The sequence below is a fragment of the Phalacrocorax carbo genome, chromosome 18, assembly GCF_963921805.1.
Source record: "Phalacrocorax carbo chromosome 18, bPhaCar2.1, whole genome shotgun sequence".
Lineage (NCBI taxonomy): Eukaryota > Metazoa > Chordata > Aves > Suliformes > Phalacrocoracidae > Phalacrocorax > Phalacrocorax carbo.
Genome location: NC_087530.1, coordinates 7,148,530 through 7,169,396, shown reverse-complemented (window position 1 = coordinate 7,169,396; position 20,867 = coordinate 7,148,530). Strand labels below are relative to the sequence as shown.

Sequence of the window (20,867 nt, the reverse complement as noted above, 5' to 3'; positions counted from 1 at the left end):
TGGGGCGACCCGAGAGAAGGCTCCGGGAGGGTGATCCCGAACCTGGTGGGGGCGACCGGGTCCTGCAGCCCTGCCAAAGGAGCTGCCTCCTGGCTGGGCTTGGCTGGGAAGCGGGGCCGGGCAGGTGGTTGTTTTCGCCGGCGGGAAGATGGAGGCGGCTGGCGGGGAGCGGTGAAGGGCCGCGGGCTGCGCCGTGAGTGCCGGCGGGGCGGGGAAGGGAAGGGGCCGCGGCTGCCGATCCTGCCCGGCCCGGCCCCGCCGCGGGCAGCGGGGCGGGCTGCGGGCGCCGTTGGCAGGGGAGGGTGGGAGCGGGTTTTGGGAGGTGGGGTTTGGAAACCTCCACAGGCTGCTGCTTGGCGATGACCCCGGGGGGAAGGAGGAGGAGGCAGGGGGGAATCGGCTCAGTGAATGAATGGGCGGCAGCAGCGGCGGCGGCTCCCCTGCTCAATGGCTGCTGGGCTGATACGCGCCAGCCCCGCAGCCGGTGCCTCCCTCGCCCTCCCGTGTTTTGTCTCAGGCTCGCCCCGCTCGGGGCTCCCCAGACATGTTCAACCAGCAGCAGTTCCAGCAGCAGCTGCTGCAGCTCCAGCACCTCCTCCAGCAGCAGCAGCACCACCACCACCCCCCGGCGCAGCAGGGAGGCCGGTAAGCGCCGCTACGCGAGGCCGGGGATCTCGGGCCTGTCCCGGGGGACCGCTGTCCTCCGCCTCCCTCCCCTCCGTCCCTCCGAGCCCCGCGAAAGCCTCGGCGGGGTTGGCTGCGGAGCTGCCTTCCCCCGGCGGGGAAAGTGACAAAGGGAGGCGGCGAGAGGCGCGGGCCTCGATCGGGGTAGAACCGGGGCTGGAGGCCTCGGGGCAGGCGGGGGTGTGGGATGATGCCTGAGGGAGGGCGGGGGGCTATGAGGCGGCAGCAAACCCCGCTGTGGGGAGGACGGCCGGGGGTGCGGGAGCTCGTCCCCCGGTGCTCTGGAGAACCCGTCTCCGCTCGGAGGGTCGCTGCCGCCGGGGAGTCCCCGGGGCCGCGTAGGGTGACCCCGGGCAGAGCCTGCGGGAGGGGATGGCCCGGGGGCGAGCGGCTCCTTCACGGCGGGCGAGGGCCCGGAGGGGCCCCGGGCTGAGGCAGCGAGGAGGGGGTTCGGGGGGAAAACCGCCTTCTCCCTCAGAAACGCTCGTAGGCACCGAACTGAGCCGCCCTAAATACAGACACATGCTTTGTTTTATTATTGAACTTCACTTATTTATTTATTTTGTTTCTCCGGCTGGGTCTCCTGGCCTGGGTGAGATTATTGAACTTGTTCCTGCAGCGGCCCCAGCGCTGAGGATGTGACTGAGCACTGTGGGGCGGGGGGGACAGAGAAAATCATGTTTTGTGTGTTAAAAGACGAATGACATCTGCCAGAAATAAAAAGGCAAACAGCTGTCGTTTTCCTAAAAAATGCTAGAGGTAAAATAACTGTCTTAGATAGGAGCAGTTGTCCCTGATGAGCTGAGATTTGTAGAACTAACACAAATTCTCTGAAATGATGCATTTATCTGCAGTTACTGTTCTCTGTAAAGCCTCTGGAAATTCAAAGCAATGGGATGTGAATTTAAGAAAGTTAATTCCTTATTTAATAAATTATAATAATTACTTGATCCTTGTAAGGCGTATGTCTCTGAGGTAAATGTGGGAATCTTTCTGTTCTGCTAGAAACACAAATCTCTAAATCTTTTTTACCATTTTCATCTGCCTTGTACTATAAACAAAGCTGCCCTTAAAATGCCAGTATGGGACTGACTGCAAGCTAGCATGGATGCATCTTACACCTTTGAAAGTATGATTTTTCTGGTATAAATATCTCTGCTCTGAGACTGGAACAATCTAGACCAGCAAACGTGAAGATGAGCTGCTGTAAATGCTGTTAAGAGGGTTGGAGTTTTTTGTCAGCGTGGATATTCTGATCCATGTTTGTACCTCTTTACAGCCCTCACAGATACAGCTGTGTCAGCAGTCATGCTTAGAGGTGGGCCTGACCTTGCAATCGCCTGAAGAAGTGCCTGCCAGTTTCTTCAGACTTTTCTCTTATGTCTGCTCCACCCTCCTTAGGACTGGAGAGTTCTTCTCCGCTTGGTTCTTCCTCCTCGTGTTTTAAATATGAAGGCCGTGCTTTATTTTTCCATCCGGTTCTTGCAGTTAGGGGGCACCACTTAACAGTTTTGGCCTGTCTGGCTCCGTGTGGGAGGCATCGATTTTGGAAAGATGTGCTTTAAGCTACTGAGAAAACTCCCTGGTTTTTGGAACTTCTTTTTTGTTGTTGTGTTAAATGTAGCTGCTGATCTAGATCGCTCGTTTCTACTGACGAGTGCTGCATAATTCTGTAGAACTGCAGTCAGCTCCTGGGCTTTTTTTATGCTGCTTGACAGGCTTTATGTGGGCTTGGTGCTAAGGAGTTCTCTCTGACCTCAAATTCCTTGATAGACAATCTGTCAGCTTTGGAAATTCCAGGAGAGTGGAAGAAAGAGGATACAGTGCTGGTGTATGGTATCTTTTCCATGCATGTATATCAGCATTTCAGCTATCTTTTGCTCCTCCGTTTTATACGTGTTAGGTGCCTGGAACTGAAGGGTACAGTTTTTATTGGGTTGTTATGATTAATGCCTTATTTTCCAGGGGTTTGCCACCACCGCAACAGCAACAGATGCTGAGCTTACGGGCAACAAATCAACCGTCGCTGCTCAATGCCAATCCTATGCTTCAGCGGGCCTTACTCATGCAGCAGATGCAAGGTACTGTCGTTATGGGAAACGCTTACTTATTGGAGCTATTTAATCATTCTTCATGGACTGAAACCATAGTATGGCTATTTCTTGCTGATCCATTGCAGTCCTTGTATTTGGCAGTTCCATTTGTCGTCATTTTTTTTCCCCCCTTTTCAAATTTGTCCATAGTCTACATCATAGAGGCTCTTCAGTTCCTGAAAATCCCATGTGCCTGACTGTTAACAGCCAGGAATAGCACTCAAAAGTATCAGGTTAGGTACTAAATATGTGCCTTCCCTCTTAGACTTGGTGAACGGAGTATTCTTCCATCAATATATTTAGATAAAATATTTAGATTTTTATTATTTGTTTGTCTTCCTTGGTTGGAAGGTTAAAACAATTTATTTCGTTGTCTGTTACATATATGCTAACCTTGTCTGCAGTAGATGCTTGTCTTTGTCTAAACTTAGTGCAGTACAAACAAATGAAGTATACTGTGGTGGAAAATGGTTTGGGTTTCAATAGTCTTGTGAGATTTCGATTCCTTAAATGACTGTCATTTGTATGGTAGATAATATCACTGTGCTTCCACCGCTGTGTTTCCACAAGTGGGTTTTTTTGCCAGATGTGATGTTTTCAAAACAAACTTATGAAGCTGCCTTAATAATAGCATTGCTAACATAAAGATATTAGGAATAAATCTATGTTTTCATATTTGCTCATGTCTTAACCTAACAGCTCTTTTCAACACAGAAGATCAGTACCTGGGACAGTTTTAAAGTACCTAGTTTAGATTAATGCCTGCAATTTTTATCTTGCCTGTGAATCGTGCTCAGACGTGAAGACAATAGATTTATTCTGCATGTCGTTAACTCTCCTTTTGTTCTCCCTTGTCCATTTAACGAGAGGGCTCTCTAGTGACTCCAGTGGCTCTCTACATATCTCTCTTAGGTTGTAGGGAAACTGGCAGTGAAAAAGGACAAGCCACGCTCTGAAGATTGGTGTATATATTTGTGTCAGGAAATAAGTCTGACTCCACTCTAGTCAGTCATCTCCTTTCAGATATGTTGATGTTAGCATAGTCTGACCTTTTCCCTAAAGCAAATTGTCTTATTAAGAAGTTGTATTTAAATAGTATGCCAGGAACCTGAGGTAACTTAGGTATGAGAGCAGGATAAGGTATGTTGATGAACGCTACATGCACTTTGACTTAGCATTGTTCCTCTTCTTTTCTCCTCTACATGCTGAACTGAGTTGTGACTTCTCTTTCAATAACCTACCTCAGCTAGCCGCGGGTAACGTGTAGTACGGTTGCAGTGTTCACTGTGGCCCTTCTTAGGGATCTGAATTTTTTTGGTCATTCAGGTTTGGGTTACCTGTAAGAATATCTGATGCTGTAGTATTTCTGTACCTGGGGAACATCAGCATAAATAATTCATTGACTGTATGTGGCTTCAGCAGTAGGAATAGGAAAAAATAAGTACTTCCAAGTTGAAATAGATGTGCAGTTCTTTAAAGGTACTAAACCAAGTGTAGGAGATGATTTCTTGCTTTATAGACTTTTTTTTTTTAAATACAGCTATGTCTTCTTACAGTAAGAGATTATTTATGGTAAGTAAGAAGAGATTAGATTACTTTTGAAGACAAACATGGAGGAGTACAGTGTAGCTTGTTTTTTCAGATTTTGAGTGCCTGTCTCCAAACTTCTCTGCCCTGTTTTAACAGCTTCTAGAAAGCCAGAGAATGCACTAATTCAAGTGAGGAATAAATAAAATCACAATATAAGTCCAGCTTCCCAGAATGGTGTTCAGCTTCTGAGGGTGTAGCTGAAGCATCTGGCCACTTCCATTTCCTCACCCCTGAAATGGGGATAGCAAGAATGGCCTTTGTAAGAAATTGTTGAGACTTAGTTAACAGTCTGTGGATGCTGAAAAGAACTGTTCAGAAAGCAGAGCATTATAATTGGAGATGGCAGATTCTCAAGTGTCAGAGTTTAGGTTGACATGTTGAGGTTGCATGATAACCAGGAGGCAGAGAGGACTGTGGAATCTCTTATTTGAAAAGTCCAGTGTTTTAAACGAAATGCAGTTGCTGGCTTGCGTTACACAGCATCCATGCTGTGGTGTGAGCTGCCAGCTGCACAAATGTGGGATGAATTTTCCTTTTTTAAATAGGATTTCTGTAAAATGAGACCTTGTTTGTTGCAAACACAAGCACTAGTGTGCTCAGATCAAATAATTGCTCTAATGATCTTAGCCTACAGTGACAATCATAATTAAGTAGTCTGATACATAGTAATAGTTGCTATCACATCAAATTGTTCTGTGGGGGCTGAAGAGCATAGAGCACTCATGCAGTGCCCAGTAAAGCACAGCGTCTTGCATGGAGGAGCCCTTCCCCTCTCCCTGCTGCTTGTACAGGTGGAAGATTTTCTCTCTGCTTTGCACACTGCAGGGTGGTCATATGCTGTGTGTTTGCATTTATAGGAAACCTGCGTGGATTTAACATGACAGCGCCAGCACTGCAGCAGTTTTTCCCTCAGGCTACAAGACATTCCCTCCTGGGGCCACCACCTGTTGGGGTCTCATTAAAGCCCACTCGGCTGGGCTTCCCCAGCCTTCCCTTCCAGCGGCAGAACCGGACCTTTCGCAAGGTGGGCTTGTAGTTTCCAACAGTTCAGGAGCTTTGTGCTCAGTTTGCACTTGCAGCAGTTAACTGTATTGTAGGTGGAGGGCAAAAGAGAAAGGGGAGAGCCTTACAATGAAAATGATGTTTTGCACCATGCTGCTGATAGAGAAATGCAGACATAAGTCCATCTCTAAAGTTCTTGTGGCCACATTTACATATATGATGCAAAGGTTTCTTGTCACCTCTTGCCCAAGAGAGAGAATTCCTCACAGGAGAACGCTTTGAACCTAAGATAGAAAAGGAGCCTTTAGAAGTACCAGCTTCAAAGTAATTACAATAGATTAAATCCTGGCTGGGTGCTTTGCTCCTCACAGAGGCCAGGGTTCTGCCCCATTAGCCTTCCAAAGTGGTTTGTTGTTCCCAAACAATTTGCTTCTACCATGGACACATTGCTCTGTCTCTCTGGACTGTTTTCCCTTTTTTTTTTAAGATTAGGATCATATTTGTTCTTGTGGACTTTCTAAAATCTACGATTTTTTTTGGTAAAAACCTTTCTCACTTTCCACCATTAAGACCTCTTTTGTAATCTGGAAATAATTCTTGAATTAACTGACCAGTACTTCCCTCCTCTTAGAGTAGCTTTTTTAAATTTGGTCCCATTCTGTCAAAAAGATGTGGTGGTCAAGGTAGACTTCCACTCTTGGACTGTCCTTTCTCCAGAGTCAAAAGGAAGGGGGATTATTTGGGACTATTCTTTTTCCCTGCCTGTGTACCTCTTGCCAGAGCCCCTCTAAAGCGATCCTAACCTCTGCAAGCAGCAGGGTCTCCTACAGCTGCAGCTTACAGAACTGGAGAAATGTCATGGGCTGCCTGTGGAATTAAAAGTGCATTGCTCTGTTTGACCATGTAAACTTGCCTGAAGCAAGACAGTTCATTGTAAACCATCTATTCCTTTCCATTACTGTGTGCTGGAATTCCTGTTCTGACCCACAGTAAAAGTCTGGTGTTTTGGGCAGTGTGTTTGTTTGAGGAAGGACCAAGAGCTGGCAGTGATGGTCTTCCCATTGCAGGACTTCCAGAGGGTCCCTGACCGGAAGCGGGAACTAGATCCTTGTTCTTCATCTCAGACACAAGGTGATGAGAAAATCGAAATCCCAGAGGGGCTGCAAGCTGGGTCAGAGCAGAACAACTCCTCACCATCCACAGGTAGGGGTGAGCCTGTAATAGAAAAAATGCTCCTAGACATGATAAACTCCTCTCTGCTATTCCTGCAGCAAAGACTGGAGGTGGCTTTAGTCTTAATCAGCTATGTTTCTCTCCAATTGTAAACACTTAAACTGCCTGTGGCAGCCTTCTGCTCTGTGCTTCATATATCCTTTTTCCCTGAATGTTTTTGTTTTTTATAAGCTAGCTCCATATCTCTTGCACAGAAGCCTCTCAGCAGAAGTCACTTTCACAGTGAGCCCCATTTAAGGTGGGGGAAAAAAATGAAACTGCTTTGAAACTAAAGCTTCCGCATAGCCTTACCCATGCTGAACTCAACATCTCATGGAGTCAAACACTCATGGAGTCAAGCAGAACCAGTTGCAGTTAGCATGCTAAGGAAAAGATGGGTCGAAAGAGCACTTGTACTCTGGTTGTCAGAACAGAAACTGCTGGCACCGAATCCCTTACAGTGTCGGATACAATACAGATGTGGAAATGTCACTTCTGACTGAAGAGTGCCTAGTCTGAAAATGCAGCATATGATGAGGTTGTGACCAGTGTTTATGCGGTGGGGAAAATCACCTCATTAAATGCTTGGTGTCAGGTAGATATGCCACCTTGGCTTATTTTAATGTTCCTGTGATCTGGGCTCTTGTCACCTAGGTACAGGACTAAGACCCACTTAGTAAATATAAACATAGATTTCTTTCTGGTTGACATCTCATACAGTGACATCTACAATAAAACTGAAATCTCTTAGGTCATTGTCTACCCGTCACTTTAATTCTCAAATTCAGAATAAGCAAGTGTATAGTATGGTTTGCTTTAACAGAGTTTTATTGGCATTGGCCAGTCAGTTAGGGAGCGTGCTCAAGGTGGTATGGTCTGCTTTGCTAAGGAGATCTCTCTCCTGTGTTCCTGCAGAGCCAAGAACTCCAACAGAATCTGTGTTGAACACGGAACCTGCAGCAAAAAGGCTGAAGAGGTATTTATTGAATGGGGTACTGAAATAGTTACTGGGTTTAGAATTACTGCCTAATTTTATTTTCTAATCATTAGGTCTGTACTGTGCTGGCCTGATGTCTAGCATGTAGAGGGTATTTCAGATGCTCATGGACAATTCAGAAAATCTCATGGTGCGTGCTGAGATCCAGGGTGTTGCAGGGTCTCTGTGATGGGTGATCCAACTATGGGAATGAAAAACAAGAGATGCAGCTCCTGTAAACATGCAACAAACATGGAGTGTGCTCATGTGTTCTCCTGCCAGGGTTCTTGTAGGAAGCAGACAAGTTCTCTTCTATTCTGATATATTTCTCTAATTTTCTTCCCTAAATGTCAAAAAGGGAAATGAGCATCCACATATCAGCAGAGAGGAAAAGCTTTGGAATATGTTAGGTTACAGTAGGTGTAGGAGAGGGTAATTTATTTTGCAGAATGAGAAAGGGAGGGGAATCAGTGTTCCCTAGTATCCAAGCCTGCATCCATGACTGTTGAGTTCTGTATCCTTTCTGCAAAGATTGTCTTGCCAATACCCTTATCTGTTGGGTAAAAATAGACAAAGGCAATCCTATTATCCGCAAAGGACGCACAGCGCGCAGGCATGTTGGCCGCGGCTGGCCCATCTTGGCACTCCCTGCCTCCTTGGGTGCAGGAAGGAACAGACAAGGCTGTATTGCCATCTAGTGGGAAGGCACGTTGTAGAGCTCCTGGTGCCATCTGCACGGTGCCATACCTCTCCCAGAACTGTTGCTGTTGGCTGGTGCAGAGGGAGAAGAGGAGGGAGTGAATACAGATTTCTGGAGGCATTGATTTGAGAATTCTCCAACATATGTTAATGACTATGAGTCAGGACTCCTGGGTCCTCTTATCTTCCCTGTTAACGATTCACTGCATGGTTTCGGACAAGTTTCTTTACCTCTCTGTTTCCCATCTGTAGATTAGAGATTAATGGCTAGCTTTAGGGAGAATATTCCAGGATTACTTTGATGTTCAGACATTACCTCGATCGTGTAAAACATTAAAGAGTGATAAATATTGTGTGAGCAGGGACCATTGTGAATTATGGACTCTGATTAGCAAAAAAGTGAATAAATTTAATTAAAGCTGAGTTGAATGCATTTGAGCGTATGCTTTGTTAATCTGTTTGCCAAAGCTAATTTAATTTTAATTACATTAATATTTAGTAGGGTATTAATCAAAGTCCTGTTACTTACACTGAAAAAAAGAATCAAGTCTGAGGAATGACAGATCTCACTGCAGCAAGCCTGTTATTAGGAAAATCCTTTCCCAAGCAGTAGTTAGGGACTGCCAGATTTGATGTGTATATTATGGCTGGTATTTGCTTAGATGATTCCTTAGTTTGGTGGTTTTTTGTTTTTTTTTTGTTTTTTTTTTTTTTAAGTGTTTCTGTTTCCTTCCAATGAATGGATGATGGATCGCTGAAAAAGATAGTTTACAGTTCTCATATAGCCCTTGACAGACACGGGCATTCTCCCCATCCATGTCACAAACTTTTGTTTCGTGCTTCATTGTTCCATTTCCCTTTGGCCAGGAATACCAGCCTCCTTCTTCGTTTCAGGTTTTTCCCACTTCTGCCTTTTCTCCTATGTACCATCTGTATGCCTGGAACAACGTCCTCATTCCAGTGCAGAAAGCACTCACCATCTTCAAATCCTCCTTGAACACCCACTTCTTCTAGCATGGCCTGACAAGTATCCATATAATACCATTTACTCCTTAGATCATGCTCGTGATGGCTTTTGCTCCCTTAGATTGTTCCTTAGATTTGCAGTTTAGACTGCAAACCCTTGCCCTGGAGTGCTGTCACCATCTGTGTGTGGTATAGTGTTGAGCCTGCTGCCAGCACTTGACAAATAATGTTAATGCCAGCCACTCTTGTTTTCTTCGTGTTTGCACTGCCCAAACCCTACTGCATATTTATAGCCATGTAACCCAGTTACATTATCACTTATCAATCTGATAAATTATGCGGTGCATGTGTTTGGATCACTGGATGCAGTACCTGCACAGTCTGTGTCCTTGCTTGTGCAGGATGTGCTGCTCCCTGTTGGCAGAACAACACCAGGGTGGGATGTTGAGCTGGCCTAAGAAAGAAGCCATTCAAGCCATGATTAAAAGTGTCAGCCCTCGTGGAAAAATGGGGGATGGAGAAAGACATTGTAAAGTATACTTTGTGCCTTCCGGAAGTCAACTATTTGTTTTCAGCGGTCCCCTCAGGATCTTTTTTTTCCCTCCTTAGCAGATCAGCCGTATCAAATAAAACAAAGCAAAGTCGTTTTGATTTTTGTCTTGTATAGCTGCATTTCCTTCACAAGCAGAACTGTAGGGACTCTGGAACAAAACATGACTGATACGAATAGAGCAGGCAGTTATGATTAAATCCATGTAACACGTCACTGAGAACCTGGTCAGTTCTGACAGGTCTCTGTTCCCTCATGCAGAGAGCAGCCTGGAGTACTGTCCAGGTATTGCAGTTTCCCTGCAGGTCACCAGTCAAGACAGGAGTGAGGTCTGAGAGTTCCTGTATGAACTTATTTCCCTGCAGGCCTTTTGCAGGAGAGGGCCATGATCAAAAAAATCAGTTGTAACCTTCTTGTCCAGATTATTTGGCTGCTGTTTCTGAATCTGTTCTAGAATGCCCATTCTTCACAGTTTTTATTTATTTCTGCTGAATCCTTGCTTGAAATACCACTTCTGGGAGCTTTTTGATTTGGGGGTTTAGTGCAGTGTGGTAGCTTAGACCCCAGCCTGTGCCTTGGTGTGTCTTCTGAATCTCTTAATCTGTAACATGGCAAATAACCGTATTTTCTTGATATCCTTGAAGTGTGACTGAGGAGTCTGCATTAGAGGATGCCACAGACAGCAAGGAAGCAGGAGAGTCAAGCACCCATGTCCAAGCTGATGGTGAGTTGCTGGGCACCATGATTTGTACTTTTAGATTACTCCTTGCTGGAAGTGCACCTGTAGATCAGCATCTGTATATTCCCTGGGTCTCATCAGAAATGTCCACCTTCATACAGGATGGGGAAAGGAGGAGGAAATCTAGGAACCAAATCCAAGCATAGTCCCTTAAAACCTGTTGCCTACCAAATGCAAATGATGGGAAGTTTCCCTCTTTAATAAGGATTTCTGTGGAGAAAGGTTTGTGAGCTGCGCTTATGGCCAACAGTGCTGTGAGGAAAGCTCCCTGACTTCATTTACCTGCTGCTTTGGTTTTTCTGTCATTGCTATTTTGATTTAAGGCAGCTAAAAGGACTCTCTCTTCCTAGGTACAGACAATGCAAAGGAGTACACAGCTGAAGATCTCTCTAAAGAAAGGAAACTCTCTGAGGAACCAAAGGCTCCTGAGGTAAGTAGACACCACTATGTGCAGGGGTGGTGCAGAACATAAAACCTCCCCCTCCATCCCAGAGAAGCCCGTTGCCACTGGGAACCAGATGGCACCCACCTCTGGAGCTCAGTCTCCTGCTGTAAGCTGTTGTCCCTGGCAATAAGGCATAATATGTCTGCAATTAGTGTGCAGTCTGCTCTGACTTGCTGCTTTTGTACCTCTGTTAGCCTGTACCTTACCTACTGCTGGCTGTTTGTGGATGCTGGGGTTCGTTAAGGTTTCAGTATTCATCTGGAAAGATGGAAAGTTGAACTGAAAGAGCCACTGAAAAATATATGTATTGAGGGCCATAACTAAATACATCCTTTATGTTGCTGAAAAGCAGATGTAAAAAAATTCAAGTGATGGTAGTAGAGATGCAGCTGTTATGGCAGTTGCCGTCACAGCAGGTATGAGCAGATAGTGGGAGTCTGTGCTTTTGAAAGGCAGCTTGGAAAAATGAAACACGGGTGAAGCCAGCAACCTGAGAGTCTTTTCCATGAAATATCTTGCCCACATGCTAGATGTTAAACCAGGATCTTACACTGTTTAAATCTATAACCAGAGAAAGAACTAACCCGTGGTGTGAATCAGACTTGATAGTATGTCATAACTAGAGTCGTTTGTTGATGTGATCGAATGTATCATCCTGCCCTTGTCTGAGTTCCTTACTCCATCAGGTGTGGTGCTGAGTTGCCTTTAGTTCTGCAGTGGGGAAAAGTGAGCTGATCGTGTCCCTTACTGATGCATTGTTTGTTGCTCCAGTCTCCAGAGACTGGATCATACAGTGTCTACAGAGGCTGTGGAAACAACCATCTGTACTAATAGGCCTGGTACTATGACACAGGGATCGCTGATTTAGCAGCACTGGGAGGAGGAGTGTGTATGAGAGTCTTTCTCATCAGCCTCCTGTGGATTCAAGCTTAAATGCATTTTCTTAAGGGGTAGAGAGCTTGGGTCACCTACAAAAAACTGGTGTAATTTTTAGTGTCTTCTACTGAGAGATTGGACTTAATCTTGACTCCTTTTGGCAGGTGTTGAGCTCTGGAGGTTCGTTGAAAGTGACTATCCAGCAGAGCAGTGAGAGCAGAGCTATCAGTACAACAGCTCTGAAACCAGGGCACTGGACCTGCGAGGTGGGCACAGCTGATCCCAGCCCTGAATCAGTCCTTAAATTCTACTGTTACATCTGCAAGACCAACTGCTGCAGTCAGCAGGTAAAATCCGCAGGTCTGACTAGGATATGGGTGGTCAAAAGAAGTGAATTAGTTAGCCAGCTGCCGTGGGGAGGTGCAGCAGGAGACTTGTTAGCAAGGGCTCATGCTTCGGGAACAAGGAACATAAAAAATTCTGACAAGCGCGCAGATAAAATAAACCTCTCCTGAGGAGCTGGCAGGCAACCTGCTAGAGAGCGAATGTGGGTGGATCCACAGGCAGCCATGCTCTTAAGCTTTTATACCATTTCATTGTTAAACAGCAGCCAAGAGAATGGAAAGCATAGCTCATACCTATTATTTTCTGTATTTTGAATATGTTTAAATGGATTTTTCTCCCAACGTCTCTCAGAATTTCCAATCCCACATGGCTGGAATTCAGCACCAGCAGCGACTTGGGGAGATTCAGCACATGAGCAATGTTTGTTTTGTTTCACTACTGCCCATGGTGAAGGAGCAGAAGGTGCTGGCAGAGAAAGATGGGTAAGTCCTGGTCTGCACTAGAAAACAATCTGAATGTGGACCCACATGGATTCTAAAATTCCTCACTGCACCAGGGTGCCCCTGTGTTCTAGAAAAGGTACAAAATCCCTCTGGTTTCAGGGGCCTTAATCTCCTTCAGGCAACTTTCTTCCTGATGAAGGAAAGTGTTGACTTTAACCTGCTGTGTAGGTTTTAATACAGTAGATCAGGTCGGAGGCTTGTTTCAACTGGTGCCTTTCTGTCAGCATGAGCTAAAGCAACCTATAGAAATGGCTGGGAAGGGGAGAAAATAAATCTGAGCCTGTAAAGATAGGAATGCTGGGGAAAACAATGCCAAGAACAGATTGCAAACTGCAGTATTCCATGGAGAATGTAAAAAGGTGTGACTTACAGATATATCTGTTGTCACTTCAGGGAGACCCAGCAGCGATGGTGTAACACTTGTCAGATACACTTCACAGGGGATCTAATCAGACATCGCAGGACCCAAGAACACAAGGTAACAACCATAGCATGGACTTCATCTTTGCACTGACCTTTCGTGGGGATTGAGTGGAAATGTCTAGCATCTCCTGCTCCCCTAGCAGCAAAGGAAAAGTGATTGGAGTGGAGAGATGCACAGAAAGTTCTGCCAGTAACATCCTCACTGTCCAAGAGCACTGCCATGCTACCTCCTGTCTCTGAACACTGGCACTGTTGGAGCTTCAAGTTGTCATGCAGTGTCAATATGGCCAGAAGCACCTCTAGGTTAAAGTTCTTGACTTTTCTCAATAAATATGGCCTATCATACTCACCTAATCAATTGAGTGGAGGAATTGGTGGGCAGCCTGTAAATTTTCAAGCTAAAATTTAGACAGGACATTCTGTTTCTTGGTTTCTAGGGGAGAAGTGCCAGAAACATCTTACAAACCACATTTGTTTTACTCTGCATGTTTTTCTATCTTTTTGGGAGATAAGAGCTAGGTAGTCCTCTCTGCTGAAAAGATGACTCTCTTTTTGTGATCTTCCTGGTTTAGATGCAGGGCTGTGGCTTTGTTTCACTCAAGATTTATCTGCATTTCTCCAAAGTGGTGCCTCTTGTGACTTACTGGATCATCCCTCTTTCCTCAGTTGGCCAAACGCTCGCTTCGTCCTTTCTGCACTGTCTGCAGCCGCCACTTCAAGACACCTCGCAAGTTTGTGGAGCATATGAAGTCCCCTGAGCACAAACAGAAAGCCAAAGAGGTAATACTGCACCGGACTGGAGGCAGCTACACTGTAGAGCAGGTTCCCTGATTATTGCAGGGATGAAAGGAAGATGTGCAATTCTTCCAACCCTGTTTCAGTTTTCATCTTTGGCTCTACTTTGATTGTTAGAGCTTAAAGAAATTGAGTGAAAAAGGGAAAAAGGAGTTAGATGTGTCTAGAAGCACAATGGCTTTGTGCCTCTCTTGCAGTCCCTTCTACCCATCAAATGCATTCTGTTCAGAGTCTGGGGTCTTCCTTCGTTAAATGGAGAGTGCAAAGTTCATCTGATCTGTACCTGGCAGGTGAGGCTAGGAGAGAAGGAGTTGGGCAGCCCGGAAGATTCGGAGGAGTTGATCACAGTGGATGCTGTTGGCTGTTTTGAAGATGACGATGAGGAGGAGGAGGAGGAAGAGGTGGGAACTGGTGAGGAGGAAGACCTTGATGTAGTGCTGATGGAGAGTGAGGATTCTGCTGCCAAGCAGGTATGCCATGCAAAAGGAGAAGGAATGATCTGTCTGAGAATCTGCTGAGGGCTCCTGTGATTTAGTTGATCTCAGCTGCTTGAGCTCAGGGTTTCAAGAGTCAAGTCAACCTTGCACCCTACAGCAGGAGGGTAAGGGCTGGGCTCTGGGGTTCTTCCAGAACACAGGACAATGCAAAAGAGAATCAGGCACTATCTGTGGGGTGCAGGAGGGTGTTTCTGCTGTGCTTTACAGCTCCTACTGATGCCTTCAAACATTACCTTGTTGTTGAGGAGAATAAGCAATGTTTTTTTTCAAGGGAAAGAATTTCTGACAGATATTGTCATAGTCTCTTTGAAAAGCCCAGCAGCAGCTTGGTCTCACAGCAAGCATAAGTGTGGAGGTTTATCTTGATAAATATAATTTTCCCAGTAGAGAGCAGTTACCAAGAAGGAGGTACATGGCTAAGCTGCTTCAGGCTTGGAGGGCAAGGGGCTTTTTTAACCCTTATAATGATGTGGCCTCCCGACATTGGGTTTTGTGTCTGGCCCTAACCAGATGCTGTGCAACTCTTTCTGGTATGTGAAATCATCTGTTTTGCTCCCAAGCTTACAAGAAAAACATCAGAGCCCAGGAAGGGAATTGGCATAGATAGAGTAGGCACTAACGTTCTTTTGGTTTCCAGACTGGGCTGAAGGAAGTGTCTTTGGAGGATTATGAAGGAAGCGAGAAGTATTGTCCAGACACAGCCTATGGTAAGCAAGCAGAGTTAAGCAAAGGCCCACAGAGCCTTCTCCGGCCACATGCTGTATCTGTAAGACAGGATGGTCTCTACCTGCTGTTGTAATGACTTCTTGGGCCATAGTGCTCCAGCATCTGCATTGGACTGGTGCAGGTCACTGCTGCCTGGAGAAAGGGCTAAACATTGCTTTATTACTGTGTGATAAAACATAAGGATGTGATTGATGTTTGTCAGCTGCCTTTTGCTTTGAAGAAGAAAGGACGAAAGCCAGATACCTTACTAAGGTAGGAAATGGAACGAGTAGGGCAGGAGTGCTGAAGAAAGTAGACAGCAAATGAGGGATGCTCTGGAAAGATAGAGCCTGAAAGCATATTGATGAGAATGCTTTCCAACAGAAATGCAGCTTGTACAGAGATACTGAGCGGTACTGACAGTATCAAGCTCTCTGCCAGAGCCCAAACTGTGTGTGTTTCCTCCACTTCAGAACCCCCACGCTCTACCTAGTGGTGATTCAGACATGTTGCTGGACTGGTGGGCAGCATTGCCTCCAGATGGCTGTCTCTGGTCCCCACCCTGTAAGCGATCCTGACTTCAGACCTCTAACAGCCACTCGTTGTGAGGAGGGCAGCTCTGCAGAGGCTGTTTTGTGCCCAAGGAGAGCTCTGTTTACACCAATCTTCCATATCGCTGTAACCTTCCACTATTGTGTGGCAGATGGAATAATGATTCATGCTGTGAATGTTCTCTGCGTGTTCCTCTTGCGCGCCTGCTGTCTTCTGCTTGGTTTGATCCCATTACATTAGATCACATGTTCTCTGTAGTTTTCCATTGTATTCTTTTTTCCTTTTTTCCCCCCCTTAATGCTCTGTGTAGTTTCTTTGCTCTGGCAGCCAGATTTCTCTCTGAATATCAACCACACAGCCATTCCATGGTAAGATGAGATATTCAGCAAGTCATCTTGCAAATCCCCGATTAACAGAAGCCAAGCTTTCCACTTTTCTTTTTCCCCCTCCCCTCCCCTTTCCCTTTAACATGCTTTCATTATTTGAGTTCCATTCAATGTGATCTGTGATTTCCCTTCCCCTCCCGTTTCACAGGCCTGGATTTTCTGGTCCCCGTCGCAGGTTACCTCTGCAGGCTGTGTCACAAATTCTACCATAGCGACTCTGCTGCCCGGCTCGCACACTGCAAGTCCCTGATGCATTTTGAGAACTTTCAGGTTAGACCCTTTGGCGATTGCATGGCCTGGCATTTGTTACCCCCGTGCGTGTCTCTTCAGTGAATCCACCACGTTAGCTGTCTTGTCTTCGGTTCATGTCCATCATCCTTGGTGTCCATTGTGCCATAGCTTTCTCCTGGTGTGCTCTGTGTTTGTCTCCCGTCACCCCTGTAGACCTAACACCGGTCCAGTCCTGCTTCCCAGCTACTGCTGCTGTCATCTTGTTGACCATTTCTGGCTGGAAATCTTCCTTAGAATGTCTGCTGTGTTTGCTGAACCTGTGGAGTCTGTTGTTTAGTCTAGGCCTTTTTTCTGTTAGACAGATTACAGGTGGGTCAAGGTGGGGAAAAAAGAAGAGACGGAGACTGTTCCTTTTAACAAAAGCTGGAACATATGCATCTTTTCATGCAACACTGCAAGAACAGCTCCTTTAGCCAAAATTGCAGGTGTGATTCATCCATTAAGGGGCCTGGTAAAATCAGATTTTCATCTTAGAAATCTGGAAACTTAACATTACAGACTCTTTATGGGATGGAAGCTACAAGCTGCTGAGTGTCCATTTGGTCCCCAGGGTCAGCCTGGAACAGGAAGTCTGTCTGTCTGTCTGTCTGCTACCCTTTCCTAGAAACTCCTTAGCACAAAGCTCTGCCAACTGGTGCTGTTCCTTTGCTTTACTGGCTTCACCTAAAGAAGCCGTATTGCCCCTTGCTGCTTTCGTATCTAGAAGCTTTTCCTATTGGGCTGGCCTGGAATCTGCCTCCATCGTTCTGTCCTTGTTGACTTGCCAGGGGGTGAGGGGCCTGGATTAGTAGTTTGTGGTGGGTACACAGGCTTGCACTGTCTCTGCCCAATCCCATGACCACTGTCAGGCCCTGCCTGTGCAGGAGAGCGGTATTCCTTGACCCTGGCAAGGCGGGAGGCTCCCACACTGACTTTGTCCTCTGCCTGCACCCAAAACCTGCTCCAGCAAAAGCTATTGTGCTTCCCCACCACAGATGTATCTGCCTTTTGTTAGTGTTTTAAAAAAAAAAAAAAACAAAAAGAAAAAAATCTAGGTGTTTTTCTGCTAATCTTCAGAGAGGTTAGCTATTCCTAGTCAACCGTCACTTGAAAAGGGGTGGGGTGCTGCAGAAGCCAGCACTTAGAGCAATAGATTTGGAATGGCAAGTAGCAGAAGACCACAGCTGTTCCTTCATGGTTGCTCATCCTCTCCCACTCCTGCAGCTAGTCATTTCAGGAATGAAAGAATTGGCCTTGCAGTTTTCTGACTTATTTTAGATCAGCTTAGAGTAAAACCACAGCAGCAGTGTGTATGCCTCCCTTGCGGCCCACTTTGAGTTGAAATCAAACATTCTTTAAATGGATGCCAGAGTGACCTGGAGGGTTTATTTATGACAAACGTCAAATATCTGCAGGCAGATAACTATTATTCTTGGCTGCTTAGGTGCCTTGGGCTTGTCACAGTCTGAGTTAAATCACTGCCAGTTTCTGGGGTACTCTCACAGAGTAGCTCAGCAGAACGTTTCAAAGCAGAGAATTGTCTGCTAGTGAGGCAGTTCACAGCATCGCTCTGAAAACAAATTGGCACGCTTGCACCTCGTGTCGTTTGGATACAACATTATAACTCAACTGATCTAGGTCCAACATATGATGATATTGCATATCCCATTATTTAAGGACAGGGGAAGAGCAAGCCTGCAATAATAAACTGAATTACAGTGTAAAGCTGCCTGTTTGGTGTGCTGTAATTCCACACAACAGACTATAGTAGCACTGCTTAAGGCAGTGGTGAAAGCCAGTGCACTCAAAGTAGTTTCCTTAAATTGCCAGGTCTGATGCTAGTGCCAGTTCAAGGGACCCTTTAGCAGAAAGCTGAGAGTTGATTGTGGAGGGAACTATTGTGGAAAAGAGGGAGCTTTGTTTTATTCCTTTAGTTCATGCTCTGTTTGGGTCTTGAAGACCAGATTCCTACTGCATGTAAGATAGCTATAGAGAGTTGCTGTTTTTCTGAAATCCAGTCTTGAAAATGGCTAGTAGCCATTTTAATCTCTTTACAGACCTCTACTAGTTCATCCTGATAGCTAGTGCAAATGAGTCATTTTGTTGATGATATGCTTATCTTTATTCTGTAGAGAACCTCAGTACCTTGTAACACAATGATATTCTTGGTATCTTAGTGTTCCTGTCAACAGTTTCACTGGCTGCACAGATTGTATCAGCAGAGCGAAAAACCTTAAACTTTCAACTTGATTCTTGCTTTAGCTGATAAACATTAAATCACATCTCTGTAGCTGAGGGCAGTGCATAGCCTCATGTATCCAGGGTACGTGTCCAGAGTTATGTCCTGACAGTAGCTGAAGCAAGAGCTGTGACTTGCACTGTTACATCCACAAAGTCCTGAGTTTGACTGAGATTAACAGTTGCCAAAACGTGATTTTTGTCTCAGGAGCCACAGGTCTGCCATGCGCTCACTCAGCATTAAGTAATACGAGAGGGACTTCAATTTTTAATATCGCCACTTTTCCTCGCAGGAGCTGACCCTTCTCTGCTTGAAAGCCTCAGCAGCCAGGCCAGGAGAGCTGCTGAGACAAGTTGTGCCCCTGCAGATTCTAGCTGCCACTCACCACTGTTTTTGTACAGGTTTTCCTGGACCACCTGCTACTTGCTGCAGTGACGGTAGCTGAGCTGGGCTTGTCTCTAACATTGGTTTGTTTGTATTTGCAGAGATACAAGGCAGCGAGGCATCGTGCCACAGCTGTCTACCCCGAGGCTCCTTTGCATTCCCAGGGCTCCAGCTCCCAGTTGCTGGATGATGTGAAACAGCCTCCTGCTCCAACAGCAGATACCAGCAAGATGAATGATGATCATGGGATAGGCAAGGAGGGTACAGAGCTGCCAGCCCTGCAGGAACAAGCTTCGAGGTCTCTGGAGGGTAAGGGTAAGCTGGCCGTCTCTGTAGCAGAGGGCAAAAGCCTAGCCAGCGTGACTGATGATGTATGTGGAATCATGGTTGTAGAAGAAGAAAATCTACAGGAAGAGAGCAAGTTCACTACCACTAGTGCCGATTGCCCGCTCCCTGAAGAAAGCAGCACCGTAGGGGAGCTGTTGGGACACGCTGTGTCTAAGGAGGAAGCCAATGCAGTCAGGCAAAGGGAAGGCACAGACGACTGCCAGGATCCAGGGAATGGAGGGGGTTTAGGACAGAATGAGGCAGCAAACACAGGCCAGGAGGCAGCAGCAGAGCCTTCCTCCCTAGCCAAAGGTGAGACAGCCAGTCTTAACTCTGCTGGGTGCAGACGCTCTACTAGGCGCAAACCCAGATAGAGTGGCCTTAAAGGGAGAGCCCTTTACATATATTTGCTGGAAATGTTTATTTTCGGAGTCTTTTAATAGAGCAAAAACCTTCAACTTTACTGCTGTTTTTATTTTAAGAATAAAATAAGCCTGGCTTTAGCGTGTCTAATACAGGATGGTGTTGGTTATTACTTGTACAGTTGGGATACAGCAATTACATGGAAAGACTGAGGCCTGGATTGTTGAACTTAAGACGGCGATAATGTGATTTCCATAGTTCAAAGTTCATGGAATAGATGGATGCAGACTTACTTTTCACTAAGAATTCTTTGTAGTTCCTCTCGTTTCCTTTCTAGGCAGAGGAAAAGTTTATCTCTTGGGAGACTGTGTGCCCAATTCTGCTCCTCAGAACAGGTTCCTTTCAAAGATGTGCACTCTTAGAGAAGCACTGTGTCCTAAGCTAGGCAAGAATGTGCATCGTGATCCTTTGTTAATACTACAAGGCTTAATACAGTCTGTTCTCATAGTGGAGACTCTCAGGAACAAATTTTGTTTCAAACTGATTTTAATAAAACAGATTTCTTACAAATAACTTCTGTAACTTTCCAAAACAACTCCTTTAACTCTACAGAAGTAGAACAGTAAGACTTGCTTCACAGTGCTGGCCCCAGGCCATCCTGACAAGATCACAAAGTTTCAGACCAGAATGCTCATGCATACTCTTGTCTAAATGTACAGGGAGGCCCCTGCTCACAGCCCACGGCAGGCAGGCCCCTCTTTGCTCTGCGCAGCCAATGCTGTGGCTGGGGCTAACCAGGCTGCTCTACTTCTCTCTAAAGCCTGAGTCCTTAATGGCAGCTTAAGGAGTTAGGCAGCTTCCAATTATAACAGTCAAAACCATCACCCTGGTGGTTTGTCTTGGAAGTGGACAGAAGAGTCCAGTGATCTGGGACCATCTGACAATATTTCTTACATCATGGTTAATGCAAGTAATGGGGAAGCTGTAGCTTCAAGGCAGGAGCCGCCTAGGCCTCCCCTCTCAAAGTCCATCACCAGAGTTACACTTAGGGGCAAGCCTGGAGCCAGGATAGCCCCTGCCTGCTGTGCTTTTTGGGGGAAGAGGCTAGAGCCATAACACTCCTTGCTTGGATTTCATGGTGCAAAAGAGCAGAGATCATTCTTCCTCTTTGTGAAGAGGGCCTGCTTGCAAACAACCTGCATGGCATCAGGTTTCCTACAACCAGCTTTAACCAAGCGTGAGCACC

The 20,867-nt window shown here is 45.9% G+C and overlaps 1 protein-coding gene across 3 annotated transcripts; it reads left to right on the top strand.

Moving 5' to 3' along the window:
• CIZ1 (CDKN1A interacting zinc finger protein 1) lies at nt 1-19,773 on the top strand. 3 transcript variants are annotated; one of them, XM_064469153.1, is made up of 16 exons: nt 1-193; nt 518-645; nt 2,650-2,765; nt 5,225-5,391; nt 6,437-6,572; nt 7,497-7,557; nt 10,417-10,496; nt 10,862-10,941; nt 11,997-12,179; nt 12,529-12,659; nt 13,074-13,158; nt 13,770-13,883; nt 14,189-14,368; nt 15,033-15,102; nt 16,187-16,308; nt 19,033-19,773. In XM_064469153.1, the coding sequence occupies exons 2-16, from the start codon at nt 545-547 to the stop codon at nt 19,630-19,632; spliced, it is 2,226 nt and encodes a 741-aa protein (XP_064325223.1). In that variant the 5' UTR covers nt 1-193; nt 518-544; the 3' UTR covers nt 19,633-19,773. The 3 variants fall into 3 exon arrangements, with proteins under 3 accessions (XP_064325223.1, XP_064325224.1, XP_064325222.1); XM_064469154.1 differs by lacking the exon at nt 1-193 and having other exon boundaries at nt 328-645; nt 19,096-19,773; XM_064469152.1 differs by lacking the exon at nt 1-193 and having other exon boundaries at nt 329-645.
• The last annotated feature ends 1,094 nt before the right edge of the window (nt 19,774-20,867 follow it).

Excerpts from the sequence above, each read along its gene's own strand:
- CIZ1 (XM_064469153.1), top strand. The coding sequence starts at position 545 with ATGTTCAACCAGCAGCAGTTCCAGCAGCAGCTGCTGCAGCTCCAGCAC. Across the intron at positions 15,103-16,186 it reads TTGTCCAGACACAGCCTATG|GCCTGGATTTTCTGGTCCCC; the intron begins GTAAGCAAGCAG and ends CCCGTTTCACAG. Across the intron at positions 16,309-19,032 it reads TGCATTTTGAGAACTTTCAG|AGATACAAGGCAGCGAGGCA; the intron begins GTTAGACCCTTT and ends TTGTATTTGCAG.